At 47.2% G+C, this 23418-nt stretch overlaps 1 protein-coding gene across 1 annotated transcript; it reads right to left on the minus strand.

Moving 5' to 3' along the window:
• Window positions 1-16446: 16446 nt before the first annotated feature.
• DEFB123 (defensin beta 123) lies at window positions 16447-23418 on the minus strand. Its single transcript, XM_017342172.4, has 2 exons — window positions 23260-23418; window positions 16447-16689 (listed from the first exon to the last, which is right to left on the minus strand). The coding sequence occupies exons 1-2, from the start codon at window positions 23315-23317 to the stop codon at window positions 16544-16546; spliced, it is 204 nt and encodes a 67-aa protein (XP_017197661.1). The 5' UTR covers window positions 23318-23418; the 3' UTR covers window positions 16447-16543.

Genomic DNA, 23418 nt, shown 5'->3' on the forward strand with positions numbered 1-23418 from the left:
GTGGTCTCTTCTGTCTGCTCGCTCACCTGTGCTCCTCTGCCCCGAGGGGGAGGAGTCAAGGCCCAGAGTATGGGAGGTGGCCAGGGCAGAGTGGGCATTAATGACCTTTGTCAGTGGTTCCCATCCTGGCTGTGTCCAGCTCCGGAAAAATCACTCGACCTCTGCAAGCCTCCTCGGTCTCCTCATGCGTGATGGGGATAATTATAATACCAGGAGATTAAGACTTTATTGAAGGAAGCTAACAGAAAGGGAGTGTCCATAGCAAGATTTCATAATAGAGTTGGTAATAATAACTGTTCGTAATCCTGGAGTCACTGATGAACTCCTTGCGTTCGGAATTCTGCATTCAGCTAGAAGGCACCTCTGTTGGGAGGGAAACTGTTCATCTGTCTTCCTTTATCTCCTATTTTAGCATTTCATGAGTCTGTCCAGGCAGACAGGACCATAAGAATTTCGTGCAAGCGGTTTTCACGTAAGCAGGAAGAAGTGAGGGAGGGCAATCTGCCTCTTCCAGGCCTGAGGAGCGGTGGGGCTCGGGAGGGAGGGAGAGAACGTGAGCAGACAAGGGAGGTGGCTGGACACACGGTTTGATTCCCTTGGACCAGTTGGGGTTGCCTTTGGCCAAAGAAACAGGAAATTCGGTTTGTAGGGGCTCAGTTTTCTCACATACAAAGAAGTGTGGAAGTAGGCAGTAGCCAGGTCAAAGCCAGCATCCCCCAGATTCCCTTGGATCACCATCTGGCTGCCAAAACTTCCGCCCTCATTTCTTTGTTCTAAACAGGGAGAGAGGGAACAGTAGGACTTTACTCCTCTCTTTTGTCAAGAAAGCAAAAATGTTCCCCGCTTAGCAGACTTCTGCTTGTATCTCACGGGCCACAGCTGAATGACTTGGCCATTGCTGAACTAAGAGAGGTTGGGAAAGAAGGGACCCTACTTTCCTGGCCTCAGTAATGGACCTTAGCTTGGGAGAAGGAGGCTTCCCCCTGAGATCTAGCTCAGGAAGGGACAGGAGCATTGGATAAACTGAGGGGGGTGGGACACCAAGTGTGGAGGGACTCGTATCCCCTGCCCTCTGAGACTTTCAGAGCGTTCTTTTGATGGCCTTGACCTCAGCCCAGGTAAGAGGGTGGCCCCTGCATGGTGAAGCTATGAAAGGGTGGTGACAGTCGCAGCACTTCCCAGCCCATGACGTGGTAGGAAAGAGCCTTGGAGGCTACGTGCTGCACCAGGTGCTAGCCCCGTTGTCTGGTATTCCTGGGACCTGGGGCTGTGCCAGAGGCAGCTGGAGTGGAAACAGGGCACCGGGCTTGGGCCACAGCTCTTCACCCACAGGAAGGAGCACAGAATGATTTGAATCTCAAAGGGTGCCTCCTGAAGATCCGGCCTGCGCCCCCACACCCTCAGTTCCTGTGTGGTCTGGACGGTGAACAGAGAGCCTGTAGGCTGTGTCAGGGCCCAGTGTGGCGACACTGAGTGGGTAGGAACACCTGGGAGGGCACGGAGCTACGTGGGCTGACATGTGGCGATGCTTGCCTGGTATCATGTCACCAGGCCTCCGTGAGTCAGAGACAGCGCAGCAGTTCCCAAAGCACAGGCCACGGCTGGGAAGCCTGTGCATGGTCTCCGTGTCAGGCCCAAGTCCGCCAGGCCCTGGCAGGTGCCACCATGTTGGGGAGGAGTGGTGGGAGGAGAGGAGGACTCTGAGAGGCTGAGCCGTTGTATCCAAGACACCAAGCCTCTCTGGATTCAAGAAACCCCAAGAGAATGGTTAAATTGTTGGATTAGCCCAAGTTTTAAATTGGACTGCACTAAATTTAGTTCTGCACTGTGCCCTCTCCCCCTCAGTTGTTTTAGAAAGAGCAAAGGGACCTCGTTTTCTCTGCTTCCGATGTGGGGGGTGGCGTATGACCCTGCTGCTGAGAAGGTGACAATGACTTCCGGGGGTGAGGGGAAGGGAGTCAGACAGACTCAAGGTCATAGCCCAGCTCTGCTGTGTGCAGGCCTCAGGCTGTGCCACCCAGGGCAAGTCACGTCCCAGGATGGATTGTCAGGTCCTGTCGTGACAGCTCCTAGTGGGGTAGCCTGGGGGTCAGGTGAGGTTGTGTGGCGCTTGGTGTGTGCTCATGAAACAAGAGCTGCGATCGTCGCTGTCACTCGTACTGAGCAAAAGGCTCCCCAGTGGGCGCTTTCTCCTTTTCCACATAATTTCACTGTCTTGTAGGAAAGCAGAAAGATTAAAAAAATTTTATTTATTTTTTGAAAGTCAGGGGGCTGGTGCTGTGGTGTAGTAGGCTAAGCCCCCGCCTATCTGATCCAGCTCTCTGCTGGGAAAGCAGCAGAAGAGGGCCAAAGTCACTGGGCCTCTGCACCCACATGGGAGAACTGGATGAAGCTCCTGGCTTCAGATCAGCCCAGCTCCAGCCATTGTGGCCATTTGGGGAGTGAACCAGTAGATGGAAGATCTCTCTCTCTCTCTCTCTCTCTCTAGCTCTACCTCTCAAATAAATAAAATCTTAGAGAAAGAGAGAAAGAGAGATCTTCCATCTGCTGGTTCACTCTGTTGCAATGGCTGGCGCTGGTCCAAGCTAAAGCCAGGAGCCAGGGGCATCTTCTGGGTCTCCTATTTGGGTGCAGGGACCCAAGCACTTGGGCCATCGTCTGCTGCCTTCCCAGGTGCATTATTAGCAAGAAGCTGGATTGGAAGTGGAGCAGCTGGAGTATGAATCAGTGCCAGAATTCCTGTAGATCTTTCCTCTGGTTTTGCTAAATATTAACATTTTATAAACTTAACCTTCTCTCTCTGAGATATGTATATATATTTTTTTCTGACAGTAAATTGCAGTCATGATACCCCTTTATACCTAAACACCTCAATGAGTTTTTCTGAAATATAAGGTATTATTTTTAAAAGATTTATTTATTTATTTGAAAGTCAGAGTTACTGAGAGAGGAGAGGCAGAGAGAGAGAGAGGTCTTCCATATGATGGTTCACTCCCCAGTTGGCTGCAATGGCCAGAGCTGCGCCGATCCGAAGCCAGGAGCCAGGAGATTCTCCGGGTCTCCCACGTGGGCGCAGGGGTCCAAGGACTTGAGCCATCTTCTATTGCTATCCTAGGCCATAGCAGAGAGCTGGATTGGAAGAGGAGCAGCTGGGACTAGAACCGGCGCCCATATGGGATGCTGGTGCTTCAGGCCAGGGAGTTAACCTGCTGCGCCACAGCACAGGCCCCAGGTACTTTCTTATATAACCATACACACTATGATTCTAAAATCAGGACATTAACATTGATGACATTTATTGTCTAATCTTCAGAACTGAATTTATGTTTATCAGCTGTTCCAATGAAGTCCTTCACAGCAACCGAGGGTGCCTGGGTGACATGCTGCACTCCGTGGACGTGTTCCTTTGCTCCCTTTTCTCTGGAGCAGTTCCTCAGTCTTGCATGACACTGACATTTTTTGGTAAAGATTTATTTATTTATTTGTTTGAAAGGCAGTTACTTGGGGGCGGGGGGAGAGAATCTTCCATATACTGATTCACTCCCCAAAAGGCCACAACGGCCAGAGCTGGGCCAGTCTGAAACCAGAAGCCAGGAGCTTCCTCCAGGTCTCTACATGGGTGCAGGGGCCAAAGGACTTGGGCCATCTTCTACTGCTTTCCCAGGAGCATTCGCAGGGAGCTGGATCGGAAGTGGAGCAGTCAAGACTTGTACCAGTGCCAATACGGAATGTGGGTGTTGTAGACGGCAGCTTTACCCACTATACCACAGTGCTGGCCCTGACACCAACATTTTTGAAGACTTGAGGCCAGTTATTTTGTGGCATGTCCCTCGGTTTGAGTTCATCTTATATTTCCTCATGATGGGGTCAGCTTATGCATTTTTGGCAAGGATGCCACAGAACTGATGCCGTGTTTTTCTCAGTGCATCATGTTGGAGGCAGCACTTGGCCTTGTGAGGGCTGAAACCAACTCAGACAGTCTAGACGGTTTCCTGGAACTTAAACTTCACATACCATGGCCATTTCTCACCCAGCATCCAACCAGACCACATCTAAGTCTACATCCAACCCCTTAAGTCATAAGGACCAACCCATTAAGCCCAAGAGACAAGGCATTTCTAAGGTAGAAGGTTCCTTAAAGTGCCTCACTGGGCTTGCAGGCCTAGAATGGGAAGGTGACTTGTCCAAGGCCCTACAACTCCCGAAGGGACAGAACCATGGCTTGGGCTAAAGTCTTTGGATATCAGATCAAGGCTATGTCCAAGGTGGATTGACAGCCACAGGCATTGGTAGGATAAGAGAGTGCGAAGGGGAATCTTGGGGAGGAAGGGAGCTTCCTGGCACTGGAGGTGTGCGAGGTGAGCCAGGTGGGTGGGGGATGCTAGAGAGGGGTGTTGTCTGGACAGGTGCTCGGAGCACTGACACCATCCAAGGGCTCCCTGATGGCAGGGACGTGATGACATACCAGCTCTTCTTTAGTAAGTATCAGTGGCTTTGCATACATCATTTCACTGGGTTCTCCCAGTTGTGTGATGCTACTGTCCTGCCTGTTCTAGAAGTGGCTGGGGTTCTGGCCACACACCTAGCAAGCAGCGGAGGTGGGTGTCTACCCCAGGCCTCTGGCCCCACCGGAGTGTATCTCCGAGATCCCTCTTATTTGTACTTTCAAATTAACATTTTTTACTAGCTGTAAAATTAATGCATGTTCCTTGAAAAAATGTAGAAAACAGTCACAACTAAGAAAGCTATAATCACCAGTATTTTCCCTGTATAGAAATACCCACAAATAGAAAATATGTGAAATGTGCCAAAAAAAAAGTGGAATCAAACTGTAGATGTCTTGTGTCCTGTTTTTTTCTACTTATCATTTACCATTTCCATATGTTCTTAGCTATTCTGAACATATGCCTGACAAAGGATTTGTCCACAATATGCAAAGAACTCCTACAAATCAATAAGAAAAAGACAATATTCAGTATTCCAGTGGACAAACATTTAAAGACACATTTTACAAAAGATGATGCATAAGTGGCTGACAAGTCCTTAGAGAAATGTAAATTAGATAATTGTAAATTAGAAGCACACTGAGACACCATGCATACCCAGTAGAGTGATTAAAATGAAAAAACCAATGATAGCAAGACTGGTGAGCAACTGGAATGCTGATACATTGCTAGTGCGAATGCAACATGGAAACCACTTTGTTTTTTTAATTTATTTATTTGAAAGTCCGAGTTACACAGAGAGAAGGAGAGGCAGAGAGACAGAGAGAGAGAGAGAGAGAGAGGTTCTCCATCCACTGGTTCACTCCCCATTTGGCCTCAACGGCTGGAGCTGCACTGATCTGAAGCCAGGAATCAGGAGTTTCTTCTGGGTGTCCCACGCGGGTGCAGTGGCCCAAGGCTTGGGCCACCTTCCATTGCTTTCCCAGACCATAGCAGAGAGCTGGATCAGAAGTGGAGCAGCTGGGACTCGAACCGGCGCCCATATGGGATGCCGGCACTGTAGGCAGTGGCTTTACTCACTACACCACAGCGCTGGCCCCATGGCAACCACTTTGTAAAACTGTCTCAGAGTTACTTGGAAAACTGGATAGACACATGTCTATATAATGACTTCTCTGTTGATGTTTATAGAAGTTTTATTCATAATATTTCGTAAGAGGAAACAATCAGTGTCCAAGAAGTGAATGGATAAATTGAGTTACAAACAACACACTACTACTCAACAAACAACAACAATTTACTGATACACACCACGTGAGCTCATCTCAGAAACATCATGTTAAACAGAAGATGCCTGACAAAAAAGTGTGTATTGATTGATTTCATTTATGTGATATTTCAGAGAGGCGAAACAAGTTGTATAAAGCAAGAAAAAAATGTAGAAAAATAAATTTTTTCTCTTCGTGTCTCTTTTTTTTTTTCTGAGCACCTGCTGTTGAATTTAGGAAGTTATTTGTGGTGTTGATACAGCTCCGTTTGTCTCACAAAGAGTAGACAATCCAGCCAAACATTTGACTTCTCCAGGATTATGTTGCTACATCAGCGTCTCGGGGAGGTACTGCCCTCTAGAGCGTATTTTGGGAACTTGCTGGAAGCATTTTTGAAGGTCAGTTCCCTAAGGGAATTTAGTGGGCTGAGGACCCGGGACGTTAGAGTTCAATCAATGTGCATGACTGTCTTGGAAAATGAAGTATTGGCCTATTCCCCAGACAAAATTCAAATGTCCTACTAGACATTTATGTATGTGAGAAACCCATTTATAATTTTCAGAGACCAGATTAAAGCCATCAGCAAGTATTTCTTGGTAACCCAAATTTCCTTAGAATGAAACTATAGTGTAAAGCAAGGGGTGCTTGAGTTTTGCCTTGATTATGACTTTACTGAGTGACTCACGGTTTTGGAAAGTTAGGCTGCAAATAGCAATGTGACAGGGAGCTGTGAATTGCCCACATGGCTCGCCCATTTGAGCATGCACGGCGGCTGTTGCACTCACACCATGTATAGGTACAAGATCTGTTTCATTATGTTTAATTTATTTGTGCACTGAAGTACATATTATGAAACAATTTTTCCCTCTTTTATAGCATAGAGATTATTTTGATTTTTCTTGAAATTATGTGAGCAGATAGGTTATAATACTGATGAATTTTATTTTAGAACCAAAATAAGGACATTGCAAAAGTGTTTACTATTAAAATGTTTATTATAAAAAGTGAGAATTGCTCACCTTTTTTAGGATCCATTGAGCGTCAAGTTCTCACCAATAGATCAGGGAAATAGAGGGGTTGTCCCTTTCCCCAAGGGCCTCATTTTTTTTTTAAGATTTATTTATTTATTTGAAAGTCAGATTTACACACACAGAGAGGAGAGGCAAAGAGAGAGAGAGAGAGAGAGAGAGGTCTTCCATCCGATGCTCGATGGCCAGAACTGCACCGATCTGAAGCCAGGAGCCAGGAGCTTCTTCCAGGTCTCCCACGTGGGTGCAGGGGCCCAAGGTCTTGGGCCATCTTGTACTGCTTTCCCAGGCCATAGCAGAGAGCTGGATGGGAAGTGGAGCAGCTGGGTCTTGAACCAGCGCCCATATTGGATGCTAGTGCTTCAGGCCAGGGTGTCAACCTGCTGCGCCACAGCGCTGGCCCCAGGGCTCATGTTTTGCTTAGAGTTTCCCACTACTCCTAGGGACGCCTCATTACATGGGAGGAGGCAGACACATTCCTCCTGATAGAAGCTTAGTGCAAGGATGTGTGAGAATGTGCATGCACAGCTCTGGGTCCCAGCCCTGCTCACAGCCTTGGCGGAAGAGAAGTTGTGGAGTCCAGTGCAGGCCAGGAAGCTTCCCTTCCCCCATGCCTCAGACACAGTTACTGGGGGCAAGAAGAGGGCACTTCCTCAAGCCAACCCAGTCCCATGGACTGACTAGCGACCTCTGAGATTGGAGCTGTAAAATGATGAACTGGATCAATCAGATTCTCTGTTGTGAGAATTTGAAGTGGGACAAACAGAGAGAATATAGTGAAATAACAGTAAAATGCAAGGTCGAGCTATGGGAAGGGGAGTGGGGGCGAGTGGGGTGAACTGAAGAATGGGGACATTGAAGGAGCAGAAGCTCTGAGTGCACGCAGTTCTCTGCATTGGCACATCCTTTGTTCCTAAACTCCGGTTTTCAACCCAAACATCAAAGCACTGTGTGGCGTCCACACTGCCTGCCTCTCATCTTGTGTCTCTTCCATTGCACACCAGGCTTTAGCCATGCTGCTATCTTTTTTTTTTTTTTAAGATTTTATTTATTTATTTGAAAGTCAGAGTTACAGACAGCAAGAGGGAAGGTCTTCCTTCTGTTGTTTCACTCCCCAGATGGCTGCAACAGCCGGAGCAGCACCAATCCTAAGTCAGGAGCCAGGTTCTTCTTCCTGGTCTCCCATGCAGGTGCAGGGGCCCAAGCACTTGGGCCATCTTCTACTGCCCTCCCAGGCCACAGCAGAGAGCTGGACTGGAAGAGGAGCAACCAGGACTAGAACCAGCGCCCATATGGGATGCCGGCACCACAGGCAGAGGATTAACCTGCGCCACAGAGCTGGCCCCACCCAGGGAGGATCTATGCATACACTGTTCTTTCTACTGGAATATTCTACTGCAAAGCCTCTCCCAACTCTTTGCAAGCACAGTTTCTCACCTCAGGGATCCCAGGATAAATGACAGCACCTCAGAGAGGGTTGTCCTGAAGGGTCATGGAGGTCTGCTCCCTTACAGCACCTCCCACCCTCACTCATCAAATCCTCTGAAGGTCTATGTTAGCAGGAAGCTGTGAGCAGCGTGAGGTGTGGCCAAGGCCCACTTTGCTGTGGGCTGCTTGCTGCTGAGGTGGGCTTGCAGCCCACCGCAGTTCACGCTGGTCAGGCTGAAACCCAATGGACTGGGGCCGTGGGTGCCCACTTGGGGCTAGGGAAGGTCTAGGGACTCCATTCACAGGCAGTGACCTGGGGCCAGCGACCGTTAACATCTGCCCAGGGATGATTTTACCAGGTCTAAGAAATAAAATACTGCAGCAGTTTAAGATGATTCTGAAAGTTCATGTTAGGATGAAAAATAATTAAGAACGTTCAGTTATTCAACTTAGAAGAAAATGAGTTAGCTAAATATTGGGAAAATGCAATATCTTGATATATCTAAGAATATTATATATCTTGATATATCTAAGAATATTATAATCTAGTCAATATATTAAATATTTTGAATATTAATGCTAGGGGAGTAATAGAGATTTTATTACAGTTTGTCTTTGCTAACATATTATTCATCACATTAAAAGTCTGTTAGAGGTGCATCCTGGTTTTAGTTATTTAGCTTCATTTAGAACATCCATCTTTCAAGAAAAAATTTTATTTGAGAATTTGTCACATCTTGTAAAGCTGAATAAAAAGCTAAATATAACATTTGCTACTTCAAAATTTCACAGGGAGGAAAACCATCAGAATCATGTGCAATGCCACCAAGAATAAGTCCCTTCAATTTATGATACTGTTGATTGCAAACACAACGAACGATAGAAGGATGTGTTAGCGAAAAGTGAGGGAGCCCAGGCATATTTCGCTCTCACTAATCAGTCTTCAAAGTAGCAAACTTTCTGAGGGCTGAAATATTAAACAGTAAAGTTTGTTGAGCTTCTTGCAATAAATGATTGCCTAATTTTTTGTTTTTGTTGTTTTCTCAAGCTGTGAATCCTAAATTTAGAGTTGTTCCCAGGCAGCACGTTTCTGAAATCCATTTTCTTTTCTTCTTTCCCTGAACATTAAAAATATTTTTTGAACTGCATATAATTTATTGCACATACTTCCGGGGTGCAGTGTGATATTTCAATGTATATTTACAATGTGCGGGGACCAATTCAGAATAATTGAGATTTGCATCTCCTTATTACTTTATCATCAGTGCTTTTGAGCTCCTGTCTTCTAGGGCTTAATAAACTATGTGATGGGTTATTGTGAACTATAGTTATCCCACACTGCTGTAGACGAGAACTTGTTCTTTGTATCTCGCTGTGTTTTGGTACCTGTTCTCCCATCTCCAACCCCTTCCCCAGCCCTGCCCAGCCTCCAGCGATCACCATTCTGTGTTCAGGTTGTCTGTTTTCAGTTCCCACATGTGAGAGGGCACAAGTGGCATGTCCTCCAATTTCATCCATTTTGCTGCAAATAATAGGGAATCATTCTTTCTCTATGTCTGAATAATATCCCATTATGTATATATACCATGTCTTCTTTATCTGCTTATGCATTGATGGGCATGTAGGTTGATTCCATTCTTAGTTATTGTGAGTAGTGCAATCATAAACATGAGAGTGTAAATCTCTTTTTAAAAAAGATTTATTTTTTTTTATTTGAAAGGCAGAGTCACAGAGAGAGGAGAGAGAGAGAGAGAAAGAGATGTTCCATCTGCTGGTTCAGTCCCCAAATGGCTGCAATGGCTGGGGCAGGTCCAGGCTCAGGCCAGGATCCTGGAACTCCATCTAGGTCTCCCACCATGGTGCAGAGGCCCAAAGACGGGGGCCATCTTCTGCTGTTTCCTGGACGTATTAACAGGGAACTGGATAAGAAATGGAGCATCTGGGACTCAAACTGACCCAAATGGGATGCTGGCATAGCAGGCAGCGGCCCAACCCTCTGTGCCACAGCACCAGCTTTTTGAAAAGGTTGGTGAGGTTAATGAATGAGCTAGTTGAAACCAAGCATCTATTTAGTACAGCAAAAGTACATGCAACTGTAGGAGTCATTGTGTCTGTATCCTAGTATCAAACCTTCAAAATGTGACTTCTGGATTTTTTTTTTTTTTTTTTTTTTTTTTTTTTTTTTTTTTGCCAGGCAGAGTTAGACAGAGACAGAGAGAGAGTTATAGACAGTGAGAGGGAGAGACAGAGAAAAAGGTCTTCCTTCCTTGGTTCACTCCCTTAATGGCCGCTATGGCCGGCGCTGAGCCAATCTGAAGCCAGGAGCCGGGTACTTCCTCCCAGTCTCCCATGTGGGTGCAGGGACCCAAGCATCTGGGCCATCCTCCACTGCCCTCCCGGGCCACAGCAGAGAGCTGGACTGGAAGAGGAGCAACCGGGACTAGTATCCGGCACCCCAACCGGGACTAGAACCTGGGGTTCCAGCACCACAGGCAGAGGATTAGCCAAGTGAGCCACGGCACTGGCCAACTTCTGGAATTTTTAATAAATAATGACAATTATATTTTTTGTGATGATACTTTAGATTTATACTAGCATCCCAGAAGTTCAGTGTTGTGCCAGTTTAACCTCAAGTTGTCTTCTGTACTCTGTGCCTCTGAGGCTGGGATTCTGATATAATTTCATAAATTCCCTTCTCACATGTTAGATTTATTACCAGGAGGCTCTTTGGGAGGTTGGGAAGTGGGAGGAGGGGAGAGGGTACTCTTTCTCTGCTTCTCATCCCATCTGCATCTCTCCAGCAGCTTGGGTAGCCGTTGGGCCTTCACCCAAACTGTGATGTCTTTCAAAAATCAGGTTCCTTCCTCTCCAAGCACCAAAATGGCTCATAGTAGGTGCTAAGTGCATAGTAGGTGCTAAGAGTAGGTGCACAGTTGAATAATTGAATGAAAATATATATTGTTTCCGTAGAGATTCAATCAGCAGCTGCATAACACCTCCCTCAGAGGCTGGAATACTTTCTCTCTCTTTTTTCTTTCTTTCTTTCTTTCTTTCTTTCTTTCTTTCTTTCTTTCTTTCTTTCTTTCTTTCTTTCTTTCTTTCTTTCTTTCTTTCTTTCTTTCTTTCTTTCTTTCTTTCTTTCTTTCTTTCTTTCTGACAGGCAGAGTGGACAGTGAGAGAGAGACAGAGAGAAAGGTCTTCCTTTTGCCGTTGGTTCACCCTCCAATGACCGCCGCGGCCGGCGCGCCGCTGCCAGTGTGCCACAGCCAGCGCACTGCGCTGATCCGAAGCCAGGAGCCAGGTGCCTATCCTGGTCTCCCATGCGGGTGCAGGGCCCAAGCACTTGGGCCATCCTCCACTGCACTCCTGGGCCACAGCAGAGAGCTGGCCTGGAAGAAGGGCAACCGGGACAGAATCCAGTGCCCCGACCGGGACTAGAACCCGGTGTGCCGGCGCCGCTAGGCGGAGGATTAGCCTATTGAGCCGCGGCACCGACCTACCATCCCTTCTTATGCTGTTAACTCTAGGGATGGAGCTGCTTCCTGTAGGAACTAATTGCTGGATTACAGCAGCATTACTTTTTGCTCTTTCAGCTTTTCAACATCCGTGCTACTGATTCCTTGTGCAATAGCCCCTCTGTTGAAATACCTAGCACAGTTTCTGGCTTTTAGCTGGATTATGACCAATACAGTGCTTGGTTACCAGAAGTCCTCCCAGCAGCCAGGGCTGCTAACATGGTTTTTTTTTCGGGTGGATATCTCTTTGACTTTGAGTGTAGTTGTGATCTCATTGGCAGTGGAAGAGAGGATACTGATAATCTAGGGTGTGTGATGACACCGCAGTATTAGAATCATAACCCGTAGTTGCTTGGGCTGATGTGGTAAGCAAGATTCCGGGGGGCCAAGTGGCTGCTACATTTGACCTTTGGAAATAGTAATGGCTGTGTGGACTGTGAGGTTAGTGATTTCTGACTGCACTGAGAAGCTGATGGAAAATAAGCACAGGGCTTTAGGTTCCCAGCCTGAGTCATATTCAGAATAGATAACAGCACTGATGTAGCCTTCAAAGGATCCCTTAATTCTGGTAGCTACAGAGAAGCTATGGCTGAAAATCAGGCCCAAATTTACTCAAGTATGCTGTAAATCAGTTGAATGCACTGTCTTTTAAACAGAAGTAGGGCTTTGGTGGGGAGAAAATACTACCTTGTAAGTTGGCCTGGGGTCATTGGGTGGACTTGAAATGGCTGGATCATATGGTAGATGTATGCTTCATATTCTAACCAACTACCCACTCATTGTTGTACCGTTTTACCTCTCCACCAGCAGTATATGAGAGTTTCAGTTGTCAGAACTTGTCGCTTGTCAGCAATGCTTTGATCAACCATTTCCATTTATACCCTCCAGTATGAGTGTAGCAGGTGATATTTTATTATGGCCTTAATTTGCATTTATCTAGTGACTACTGCTTTTAATGTGCTTATTTGTCACAGGCTTATCTTTTTTTTGGTAAACTGTTTGAATCTTTTGCTCATCTTGTTAATGTGTTGTTTTCTTTCTTTTTTTTTTTTAAAAGATTTATTTATTTGAAAGACAGTTACAGAGAGGCAGAGAGAGAGAGAGAGAGAGAGAGAGAGAGAGAGAGATTTTCCATCTGCTGGTTTACTCCCCAAGTGGCCGCAATGGCTAGAGCAGGGCAGATCTGAAGCCAGGAACCAGGAGCTTCTTCCAGGTCTGTCATGTGGTTGCAGGGGCCCAAGCACCTGGGCCATTTCCTCTTCTTTCCCAGGCCATTAACTGGGAGCTGGACTGAAAGAAGAGCAGCCAGACTTGAACCAGCACCCATATAAGATGCCAGTGCGATAGGGGAGGATTAACCTACTAAGCCCCAGCACTGGCCCCCTCCTATATTCTTAGAGGTAACCTCTATCCTTAATTTGTGTTTACTAACCCCCTAGCTTTTATTCATATTATCACCTTTATTCATGTCCTTAGCAAAAATCTTGTTTATATGTACAGAGTTTTGAACAAATGCCAGAAAAGTTTTGTTGGAATTTCATTGAATATAGGAAACTATTGGTGTAGAGTTGATATCTTTAAGATGTTGAGACATCGTTCATAAACATGGCATGTCTATTAATTTTGGCTTTCTGTGTCTTTCAACTTTGTTTTTTTTAATTTAAAAAAAATTTTTTTTATTTTTTTTGACAGGCAGAGTGGACAGTGAGAGAGAGAGAGACAGAGAGAAAGGTCTTCCTTTGCCGTTGGTTCACCCTCCAATGGCTGCCGCGACCGGTGTGCTGTGGCTGGCGCACCGCGCTGATCCGAAGCCAGGAGCCAGGTACTTATCCTGGTCTCCCATGGGGCGCAGGGCCCAAGCACCTGGGCCATCCTCCACTGCACTCCCTGGCCACAGCAGAGAGCTGGCCTGGAAGAGGGGCAACCGGGACAGAATCCGGAGCCCCAACCGGGACTAGAACCTGGTGTGCCGGCGCCGCAAGGCGGAGGATTAGCCTAGTGAGCTGCGGCGCCGGCTTGTGTCTTTCAACTTTGTAGTTCACTGAGCTTCTCGAGTCCGAGTGTTGCTGTCTTTCAATAATTTTGGAAAAAATTTCAGCTAATATCTTAAAAGTATTTCTTTCATTTCATCCCCCTCCCTTCTTCTGGGGACTCCACTTGCATATATATTAGACCATTTGGTATGTTCTGTCTCTCCTGCTCTGTTATATTTGCTTTGTATTCTTTTTTCTTTCTGTGCTTTGATTAGTATATTTTTATTGACCTGTCTTTGAGTTCACAGATTCTTGTCAGTTTGCTATTAAGTCCATCCAGTAAATTTTTAACTTCAGAGTTTTTAACGTTCCATTTTAGAATACCCAGCTTATCCCTGGGGTCCCCACTTGAAGTGCAGTGACACGTTGATGATCCCCATGGAGCCATGCTTCCCAGCATTCATGCCCGTGTGCAGTCCTCTTTCATGTTCACCCTGGGTCAGCTGACTTGTGTTGGCCCATAGGACTTCAGCAAACACACACACACACACACACACACACACAAACACATTTGATAAATGCTGCATATTAGAGCTTACCCTCTTGGACCCAGCTATCATGCAAGAAGCCAACATCTACTTCCTGGAGATGAAGAGGCCACGTGGAGAGAGATTAGTCACATTAGTGACCTGATGTGAAAATATCAGAATAACCACTCAATAAGTCACAGAACAGTGAGGACTAATACATGTCTGTGCTTTTAATCCACTGTTTTGGAGTGATTATTAATGCAGCAATAGAAAGTTATATAGGGGCTGGCACTGTGGTGCAGTAGGTTAATCCTCTGCCTGTGGCGCCAGCATCCCATATGGGCGCCAATTCTAGTCCTAGTTGCGCCACTTCCAATCCAGTTCTCTGCTATGGCCTGGGAGAGCAGTAGAAGATGGCCCAAGTCCTTGGGCCCCTGCACCCACATGGGAGACCATGAAAAGCGCTGGTCACCTGGCTTCAGAAGGGCCATTGCGGCCATTTGGAGAGTGAACCAATTGACGGAAGACCTTTTTCTCTGTCTCTCACTCTCCCTGTCTGTAACTCTACCTCTCAAATAAAAGAAATAAAATCTTAAAAAAAAAAATAAAGTCATATACTGATTTTGTGTATACTCATTTAAATTCTCATCTTGTAATCTGTTTATCAGTCTTTTCTTTGATTTCTTTAACACATTTATGAGAGTTATTTTAAAGTTGTCTGTTAATTCCAACAGCTTTACCAATTTAGGGCTTTCATCTGTTTGATTATTTTTTATTCTTGATTCTGAGTCATATTTTCCTGCTTCTGTGTGTGTCTTGCAATTTAAAAATGTTTATTATTTGAGAAGCAGATGGAGGAGGGGTAAGAAGAGTGCTCTCATCTGTTGGTTCACACCCCAAATGCCCACGATGGCCACGGGCTGGGAGCCAAAGCCGGGAGCTACAGAAGCCCAGGTGCTCGCGCCGTCTCTGCTGCCTCTCCTGGGCTGCAGGAAGCTGCAGTCAGGAGCCAGAGCTCGGCCTCAGACCCAGGCGCTGTGATGAGGGACGAGGCCTAAACTTCCAGGCAGATGCCCACCCCGTGTCGTGCGATTTTAAAAATTGTTTACATGCCGGAAATTGTATTTAAAAGAACTGCGGAGACTAGAGTGTTCTTTTTCCCTCAGGCAGAGTGCACTCTGGGACTGGTTATTGGTAAAACTGCAAACCAACATAGCAACGGGTTATTTCTTGTGGTGCAAGGAGTTTTGAGATCTTAAAGTAGTGATTTATGAGATGACAATGAGGTTAATAATATAACCAGAGACAGTTTGTAAGAGGACAGTAAAATTACTGTGTGCAAGCTGAGTTCATTACTGACAATGAATATGCTTATATCATAAAAATCTCTAGAGAAGGGTGTTTGGTGCAGCAGCTTAAGTCACTGCTTGGGATGCCTGCATCCCTTATCAGTGTACCCAGTTTGAGTCCTGGATACTCCACTTACACCTCTGATCCAGCTTCCTGCTAATATGCAACCAGGGAGGCATCAAATAATGGCTCAAGGGCTTGGGCCTCTGCCATCTACATGGGAAATCTGGATGGAGTTCCTGGCTCCTGGCTTCAGGCTGGCCCAGCCTGACCGTTGTGGGCATGTGGGGAAGGAAGCAATGGATGGAAGATTTCTGTCTATCTGTTTCTCTGCCTTTCAAATAAAGTGGAAAAAAAATCTGGAAATATAAGAGTATAAGCACCTCTTTTGTGTGGGGCCAGAAAAATGATGTCATTGCGTCTTCTAGATTCCAGAAAATTCCACCGTGTGCTTATAAGAGTGAGATTGAAAAAGGCAAATAACGTCTTATTGTTGTGATGAAAATAGTTTTTACAGGGCCAGTGCTCTGGCTAGAAGGTTAGGCCTCCGCCTGCACTGTTGACATCCCATATGGGCTCCAGTTCAAGTCCCGACTGCTCCACTTCTCATCCAGCTCCCTGCTAATTCACCTGGGAAAGCAGCAGAAGATGGCCCAAGTCTTTGGGCCCCTGCACCCACATGGGAGAAGCGGATGAAACTCCTGGCTCCTGGCTTCCTGGGCCAGGCCGTTGCAGCCATTTCTGGAGTGAACCAGCAGATGGAAGATCTCTCTTTCCCTCTTTCCTTCTCTCTCTCTATTTCTGCCTTTCAAATAATTAAATATTTAAAGAAAAAAAGAAAACAAAATAGTTTTGACTTCTTGCGCACCTGAAAGAACTGCTGGCGTGGACTAACAGGCAAACACAGGGATCAGTGGAGGTGTTTATTGATAGAGCGGGAGCATCCACTGGGCTTAGACTCAGGGTAGCTTCTCCTGCATTTTCACGGCGTCCGGCTTCAAAGCGCTTAAAATAACCGATGCTTTTGTTTGGGCTGGTATTTGGGCTTCACGCAGCACATTTTAGTATTTGTGCAGTAAACATAGACCCTCTCCTTCCTGTGACATCTGTAGCGGCATTTGCCATGAAAATTCCAGCATTTCTGGGTGTCACCTGCCACAAAGCAGAGAGAAGAAAGGAGATCATGTCAGTCCTAAGACGAGGCAAGCTTGGGGTTTGCAAAGTCTGCTATAGGATGAAACAGGTGTGATGGGGGATCCCCTCTCCCACGCCGTTGACTCTTCCCATTTACTTTTTCCTTTACCCTGTTTTTCACTACCTACCTTGTCCATGAATCTGGACTAAGTGACAAACCAGGATGCTTTAGAAAACTGTCCTTGAAAAGACTGAGAGTCACCGGGATGCGATTGCACCAGTGGCCCTAAGCAAACGTGTAAACTGGAAGACCTTGAGCAAGTTACTTCTTAAAGTTCTTACACTGCATGGGAATTGGAATGTTATTATTTGGAGGCAGATTGTGATAAGGAAAAGATGTCTATTGGAAGCCTTAGAGTTAATTCAAAGTCTGGCCAAGGAACTGTACGAGAGGAGCCCACAATATCTCGTCACACCAGATAGCCAGTGTGAAACCATGCAACTGCTTTTGTTAGTGAACAAAAGGCCTAAGTGCGGAGGAATCTTCTCCCTCCCGTCACAGCTGTCAGACACTTTGTATCTGAAGTCCTATCAGTAAGAAAGGAACACTACCTTCTGCCCCAAGGAACTGCGTCTTTCAGCAGCCTTGACTCCGAGGCAGGTGCCGAGCGTTAGCTAAGGAAGGAGGTCTAGGACATAAACTTTCACATCTCCTTTAATTTTGTACCTTTTGTGGAAATGGGACCCTGAGTCTGTTTCTCAGTCTGGGCCTGATGCTAACCCTTTGACATACAGCCTGAGGCTCTGCCTTGCCTTGGAATCTGTCAAACTCTTTATTTCCATAATACCCAAACGTTGCCCTTCCTGTTCTTCCTATAGTTCCCCTACATTGTTTTTGTTTGGTGAGGTGCTCCACCCCTCAGAGGTCGCTCGGCCTGTGGTTTCCTTTGCTGTGGCAGGTTGGCATGTTTAACTTTGTCAGCTTAACACGAGTGTGTCCCTGTGGCCTTTCTAAGTTGGACTTTATCACAGCCACAAGGAGACTAGCAAAGACTTCCAGGGATATGTAAAACAAGGCTCAGGAGCCATGGTAAAGAGACTCCTGCCAGCCAAGGGTGGGACCATTTGAGTTTCAGTAAGAACAAACATTGTAATGAATGAAAATGTATCAAATACAGAGATGGCAGGGAATTCATTCATTATCCTGCAGGTCCACAACAAAGAAATCTCCCAGCATTAGTGTGCCTTTCCTATATGAACTTACTGCTGAGTAACCACATGGTAGATATGGTGTGTGTCAGCTGACTAGCGCAAAATCACACTATGGAATACCATCATTCTACAATGCTCAGGGAATGAAGGAGTCTAGACTTTGAGCATCAATGAGTGCTATTAATACTATTGCTATTATTACTAAAAAGGAGACAACCAGGTATTACGTGCCTTCCAATGAAAGAACATTCTACCACGAAGAGGTTTTGCCAAAAAGGATAGAACTTGAGAGTCATCAAACCTCTGGACCCAGCTACCAATTTGCATGTCATACAGAAGTCAGAGGAATATACTTTGAGAATTCAATCAGCGGAATCTGTGCTGTGGGCAGTTATAGGTCAAATGACCCATGCTTTTTTTTTTTTTTTTTTTTTTTTTTGGACAGGCAGAGTGGACAGTGAGAGAGAGAGACAGAGAGAAAGGTCTTCCTTTTGCTGTTGGTTCACCCTCCAATGGCCGCCGCAGCCGGTGCGCTGCAGCCAGCACACCACGCTGATCTGAAGGCAGGAGCCAGGTACTTCTCCTGGTCTCCCATGGGGTGCAGGGCCCAAGCACTTGGGCCATCCTCCACTGCCTTCCCAGGCCACAGCAGAGAGCTGGCCTGGAAGGGGGGCAACCAGGAAAGAATCCGGCGCCCCGACCGGGACTAGAACCCGGTGTGAGGCGCCAGCAGTGACCCATGCTTTTTAACAGACAAGTTGTAAACAGCAGAAATGGATGAAGATGGAATCAGGAAATTGAAAAATTAAAAGAAAACCAGGAGACATCAGATTTTAACCACATGGATAGGGTATCTAAGATGCAACCTTAGGCCAGCGCCGCGGCTCACTAGGCTAATCCTCCGCCTTGTGGTGCCGGCACACCGGGTTCTAGTCCCGGTCAGGGCACCGGATTCTGTCCCGGTTGCCCCTCTTCCAGGCCAGCTCTCTGCTGTGGCCAGGGAGTGCAGTGGAGGATGGCCCAAGTCCTTGGGCCCTGCACCCCATGGGAGACCAGGATAAGTACCTGGCTGCTGCCATCGGATCAGCGTGGTGCACCAGCCGCAGCGCGCCAGCCGTGTTGGCCATTGGAGGGTGAACCAAGGGCAGAAGGAAGACCTTTCTCTCTGTCTCTCTCTCTCTCTCACTGTCCACTCTGCCTGTCCAAAAAAAAAAAAAAAAAAAAAAAAGATGCAACCTTAATAATGAGACTATCAAGAAATACAAAGACTGGGGGCAGACATTTTGGCTGACTGGTTAAGTCGTGGCTCGGGACAGCACATCTCCTGTCAGGGCCTGGTTTGAGTCGTGCCTCCTCTGCCTCAATCCAGCTTGCTGCTAATGCGCTTCCTGGGAGGCAGCAGGTGATGATGCAAGTGCTCCCCCGACCTGGGCAGGAGATCTGGATGGAGTTCCGACCTCCTGGCTTTGGCCTAGCCTCGACCTGGCTGTTGTGGGCATTTGGGGAGTGAACCAGTAGATGGATGATCTCTCTTTCTGTGTCTCCATCTCTCTGCCTTGAAAAATGCCAAGAATCAACTACTAAAAAGTAAAAATAGCGCTTAGTTTGAGGGAGGGAGACATTTGTGTTGGGGGCGTCGAGAGAGGGCTTTTGTAGCGGCTGTCAGTGTTCTGTTTATTCCCCTGGATATTGGTTACAAGAATGTGCATTTAATACCATTGGTTAAACTGCACCTCTATTTTAGATGGGTTTCAATATCTGTGATTCTGTGTTTTATTTCATAGAAAGATAATGAAACCCCTCACCATTTAAAAACAGAATCTCAATATTTAATTAAAAAGTGTCAAAATGAACTGTTGGTGAGATCAAAAGGAAAGTTACTCCTACGCTTTTTGTGGTCACCCTCTTTGGAGACTGCTTATCAAAGACTTAAGAATTGTGCAGTGTGGGGCCAGTGCTGTGACGCAGTGGGTTAACGCCGTGGCCTGAAGTGCTGGCATCCCATATGGGCGCCGGTTCGAGACCCAGCTGCTCCACTTTCCATCCAGCTCTCTGCTATGGCCTGGGAAAGCAGTGGAAGATGGCCCAAGTCCTTGGGCCCCTGCACCCGTGTGGGAGACCCAGAAGAAGCTCCTGGCTCCTGGCTTCAGATCAGCGCTGCTCCGGCTGTTGCAGCCAATTGGGGAGTGAACCATCAGATGGAAGACCTCTCTCTCTCTCTCTCTCTCTCTCTCTGTAACTCTGACTTTCAAATAAATAAATAAATCTTAAAAAAAAATTGTGCAGTGTTTACCTAGCAATTTCTTTTCCAGATGACTATCCTAGGGAAACACACACATGTATACAGTCTGAGAGGCTTATGCCCAGAGATAAAACCACAAGCCAGTTAGAGACAGATGCCTGCCCTCAGAGAACTTCCAGTCTACTGAGAGCAGGAAGAACCATTGGAGAAATAGGGAAGTTCATAGAAAAGGGAGTAAAAGACAAATCTATTTCCATGCAAGACAAAAGTGATCTTCAGAAAGCTCATCAAAAATGTGTATAATGAAAAAACTATGCATGGATTTCAAATTTTTTTGCATCAAAATTCTTACCTTTTAGGTCCATTTTTCCATGAACATTTTGAAATAGCCTTGAGGCTACTCTGATACTTGATTAATTAGAGAAGGATGAAAGTACAGAGGACGACTCCAGGTGCTAGGAAGAAGTGTAATGGAGGGGTGGGTGATATAACCCACCTGCAAACTAGGGGACAGGCCTCCATTGCTCCCCTACTAGTGGCCTGCTGATGGAACTGTGCACCTGGGAAGTGGAGCTAAGCAACGTGAGAAAGGCCGGAGTAAGAAGGTCTCATGCTAGGAACAGGCGGATCGGTCTGGAGAAATTGCCAGAGCAGAGAGCACTTACTCCCAGGCTGTCAGAGCACAGCTCCCTGAAATTTCCAGGAGCCTGAAATTTCTTGAGGCTGGTGTTGTGGTATAGCGGGTAAAACTGCTGTCTGCGATTCTGTCCATCCCAGATGGGCACCGGTTCAAGTCTCGGCTGCTCCACTTCTAATGCAGATCCCTGCTAATGTACCTGGGAAAGCAGCAGAAGATGGCCCAAGTGCTTGGACCCCTGCACCCATATGGGAGACCCAGAAGAAGCTCCTGGCTCCTGGCCTTGACCTGACCCAGTCCCTGCCTTTGTGGCCATTTGGGGAGTGAACCAGCAGATGGAAGATCTCTCCCTGTGTCACTCTGTTTCTCTCTCTCTCTCTGTAACTCTGCCTTTCAGGTAAAATAAAAAAAAGTAGATCTTAAAAACAAACAAGCAAACAAAAGAAATAGCCAGCTCTTCAGCATGGATAAAGCACATCGTGGTGCTACCTGGAAGGGGATTAAAGTGGCTGATGGAAGTGGCTGGACTCCCCTCTGTTACCCTGTAGCAGAGAACAGATCCAAAAGGCCACCAAGTTCCTCTGACTCTGATGGTGACAGGAAAACCAGTGCTGAGCTGAGAGCCTGAGGGACCTGCCAAGAGAGGATTCCAATGCAGAAGACAATGAGGGATGTGTGGACACCCTTCATCCAGAGAATAGATGGAAAGTTTGCCTGAGATGAAGGGCTGACTCCAGGGAACCCCCAACAGGGCCAAGAGATTTCGCCAGCCGCATGATCTAGTAGCAAGCACTAGCAAGACACTCACTGAGCACACCCAGTGAGGGACGGCATTCCAGATGTCAGCGAGCGTACAGCTCAGGGCTCTATTCCACCTCCACACCTGCCCCAGGGCCTTTGATCGTCGTTCCCTCCAGCTTCCACTGACCCCTATGCTTCGTCAGGTTACAGTGAGCTACTGGACCAAAAAATGGCAAATGCATCTGCCCTGGTATTTGCTCTCTCCTCTCCTGCCTATTTGCTAGTCCTATCCCTTATCTGATGCACCATCTTCTTTGTGGGTTTCCTCAGTTCTCTGGGTGTTCCAGTAGCGTGCAAGATCCAGGACACAGATTTTGCTTATCTCATTTTGTTCTGTTTGTTTGCTGCTCTACCTCCGAAACCTGTCACAGTGCTAGGAACATGAAATCCACTCAGCCACACTTATTGAATGAACCAGTTAATTAATCAGCAACATATCAAGTGAAACCCCGAGCTGTCCTGGGAAGGAGAAGGGAAGCAGATGGAAGGCAACATGCTGAGAGACTGGATAATTGTTCAAGAAACTGAGTTAGCTTGGAAACCGTTTTAAACCAGGAAAGACTTACGGTGAACTACTAAGTTTAGCCACAGCCTCCATGCACCCCCTCCTGCCTTGCCTTTCCACTGGCTTTCCCACATGGAAGTTTCCAGAAAGTTCAGTTGAGTTACAGAAAATAAAGAAGCTACACCCCCCCCCCCCCGGCCCCATCACAGTTTCAATGTGTCAGTGTTGTTGTTCCCTCCCTTTGATATTGTTAGAGCAGTTTGAGAAATGAGGAATTAGACACCTGGAGCAGCTGGGGTGGGGGTGGGCTCATAGAGTTAGAAAGGTGGGGGCAGGTTCTAGCAACCTTGGGGTGGGCAGAAGCTTCTGCCAGAGGGGCAGGAGGGGGCAGGGAGCTGGCACCAGGGTTGGAGGAAGGGGTGGGTCCGCCAAGGTCACTTCCTGCTTAAGCTTGTCCATGGCTCCCCCCATGACATTCAAGCCCCATCCGGACCTGGACCTTGATGGCTTCCTCAGCTTCACCCCTCCCTGTTCCCCAATCCATGCCTCCCTTCGGGAGAACTCCTGAAGGCCCCATGCTCTCTCCTACATCTGCACCTTGGCATAAGCCAATCTCTGTGCCCGGGGCAGCCTTTGTCCTTCCTCCTCTTCTCGCTTTCTGACCTCCGTGCACTTCCCAGGACGGGGGTTTCCTGGCAGGAGCCCTGCTGCCCCTGCTTGGTGCTCTGGCCCCTCTGGCCTCATCTTCTCCTAGCCCGGCTTGTAAACGCCATTCAGCCCTCTGCCTAGGCCTATATCATGTATCTTTCTGGTCCTGGCACCCAGCACAGTCTGGCACAGTTAGCAACAGCACATGCCAGCTTCGCTGTCCCCTTGAGGTGGCTGCAATCTTCACAAAGCCTAGATTATTCTGGAGACTAACAGGGCCACTATTGCCCTCTTCTTCTCTTTTCTACCTCCCCTGCCTACCCCTTCTACTCTTCCTCACACACCAGGCCACCTGCACCTGCTCCCTGGAGCTGAGCAGGGGCATGAGGGATGGAGGAGGCTGAGCGAGCAGTTCTGGACATTGTAGTCGGTTCCTAAGTACCTAAGCCCTGGCACCCGCTGCTAGCCAGGGCTTCCTTGGGATTCCCTGGCCAGGCCTCAGTCTCCACACCCTGCCCCTCCCCCTGAGGAGGTCCTGGTTACCTGGAGTGAGCTGGGACAAGAGCAGCAGCGTAGCCAAAGTCAGCAAAAGGAGCTTCATGGCCGCAGACCACCGAAGGTGAAGCCGCAAGCGATGCGAAGCTAACAGGGAGATGGGGGAGTGCCCGGCCTCTCTGGCTGCTGCTCCCTGTGGTCAACTGG

The sequence above is a fragment of the Oryctolagus cuniculus genome, chromosome 11 (assembly GCF_051225735.1).
Source record: "Oryctolagus cuniculus isolate XC-2025 breed Fujian yellow rabbit chromosome 11, ASM5122573v1, whole genome shotgun sequence".
Taxonomy (NCBI): Eukaryota; Metazoa; Chordata; class Mammalia; order Lagomorpha; family Leporidae; genus Oryctolagus; species Oryctolagus cuniculus.

Excerpts from the sequence above, each read along its gene's own strand:
- DEFB123 (XM_017342172.4), bottom strand. The coding sequence starts at position 23,317 with ATGAAGCTCCTTTTGCTGACTTTGGCTACGCTGCTGCTCTTGTCCCAG. Across the intron at positions 16,690-23,259 it reads CTTGTCCCAGCTCACTCCAG|GTGACACCCAGAAATGCTGG; the intron begins GTAACCAGGACC and ends GCTTTGTGGCAG.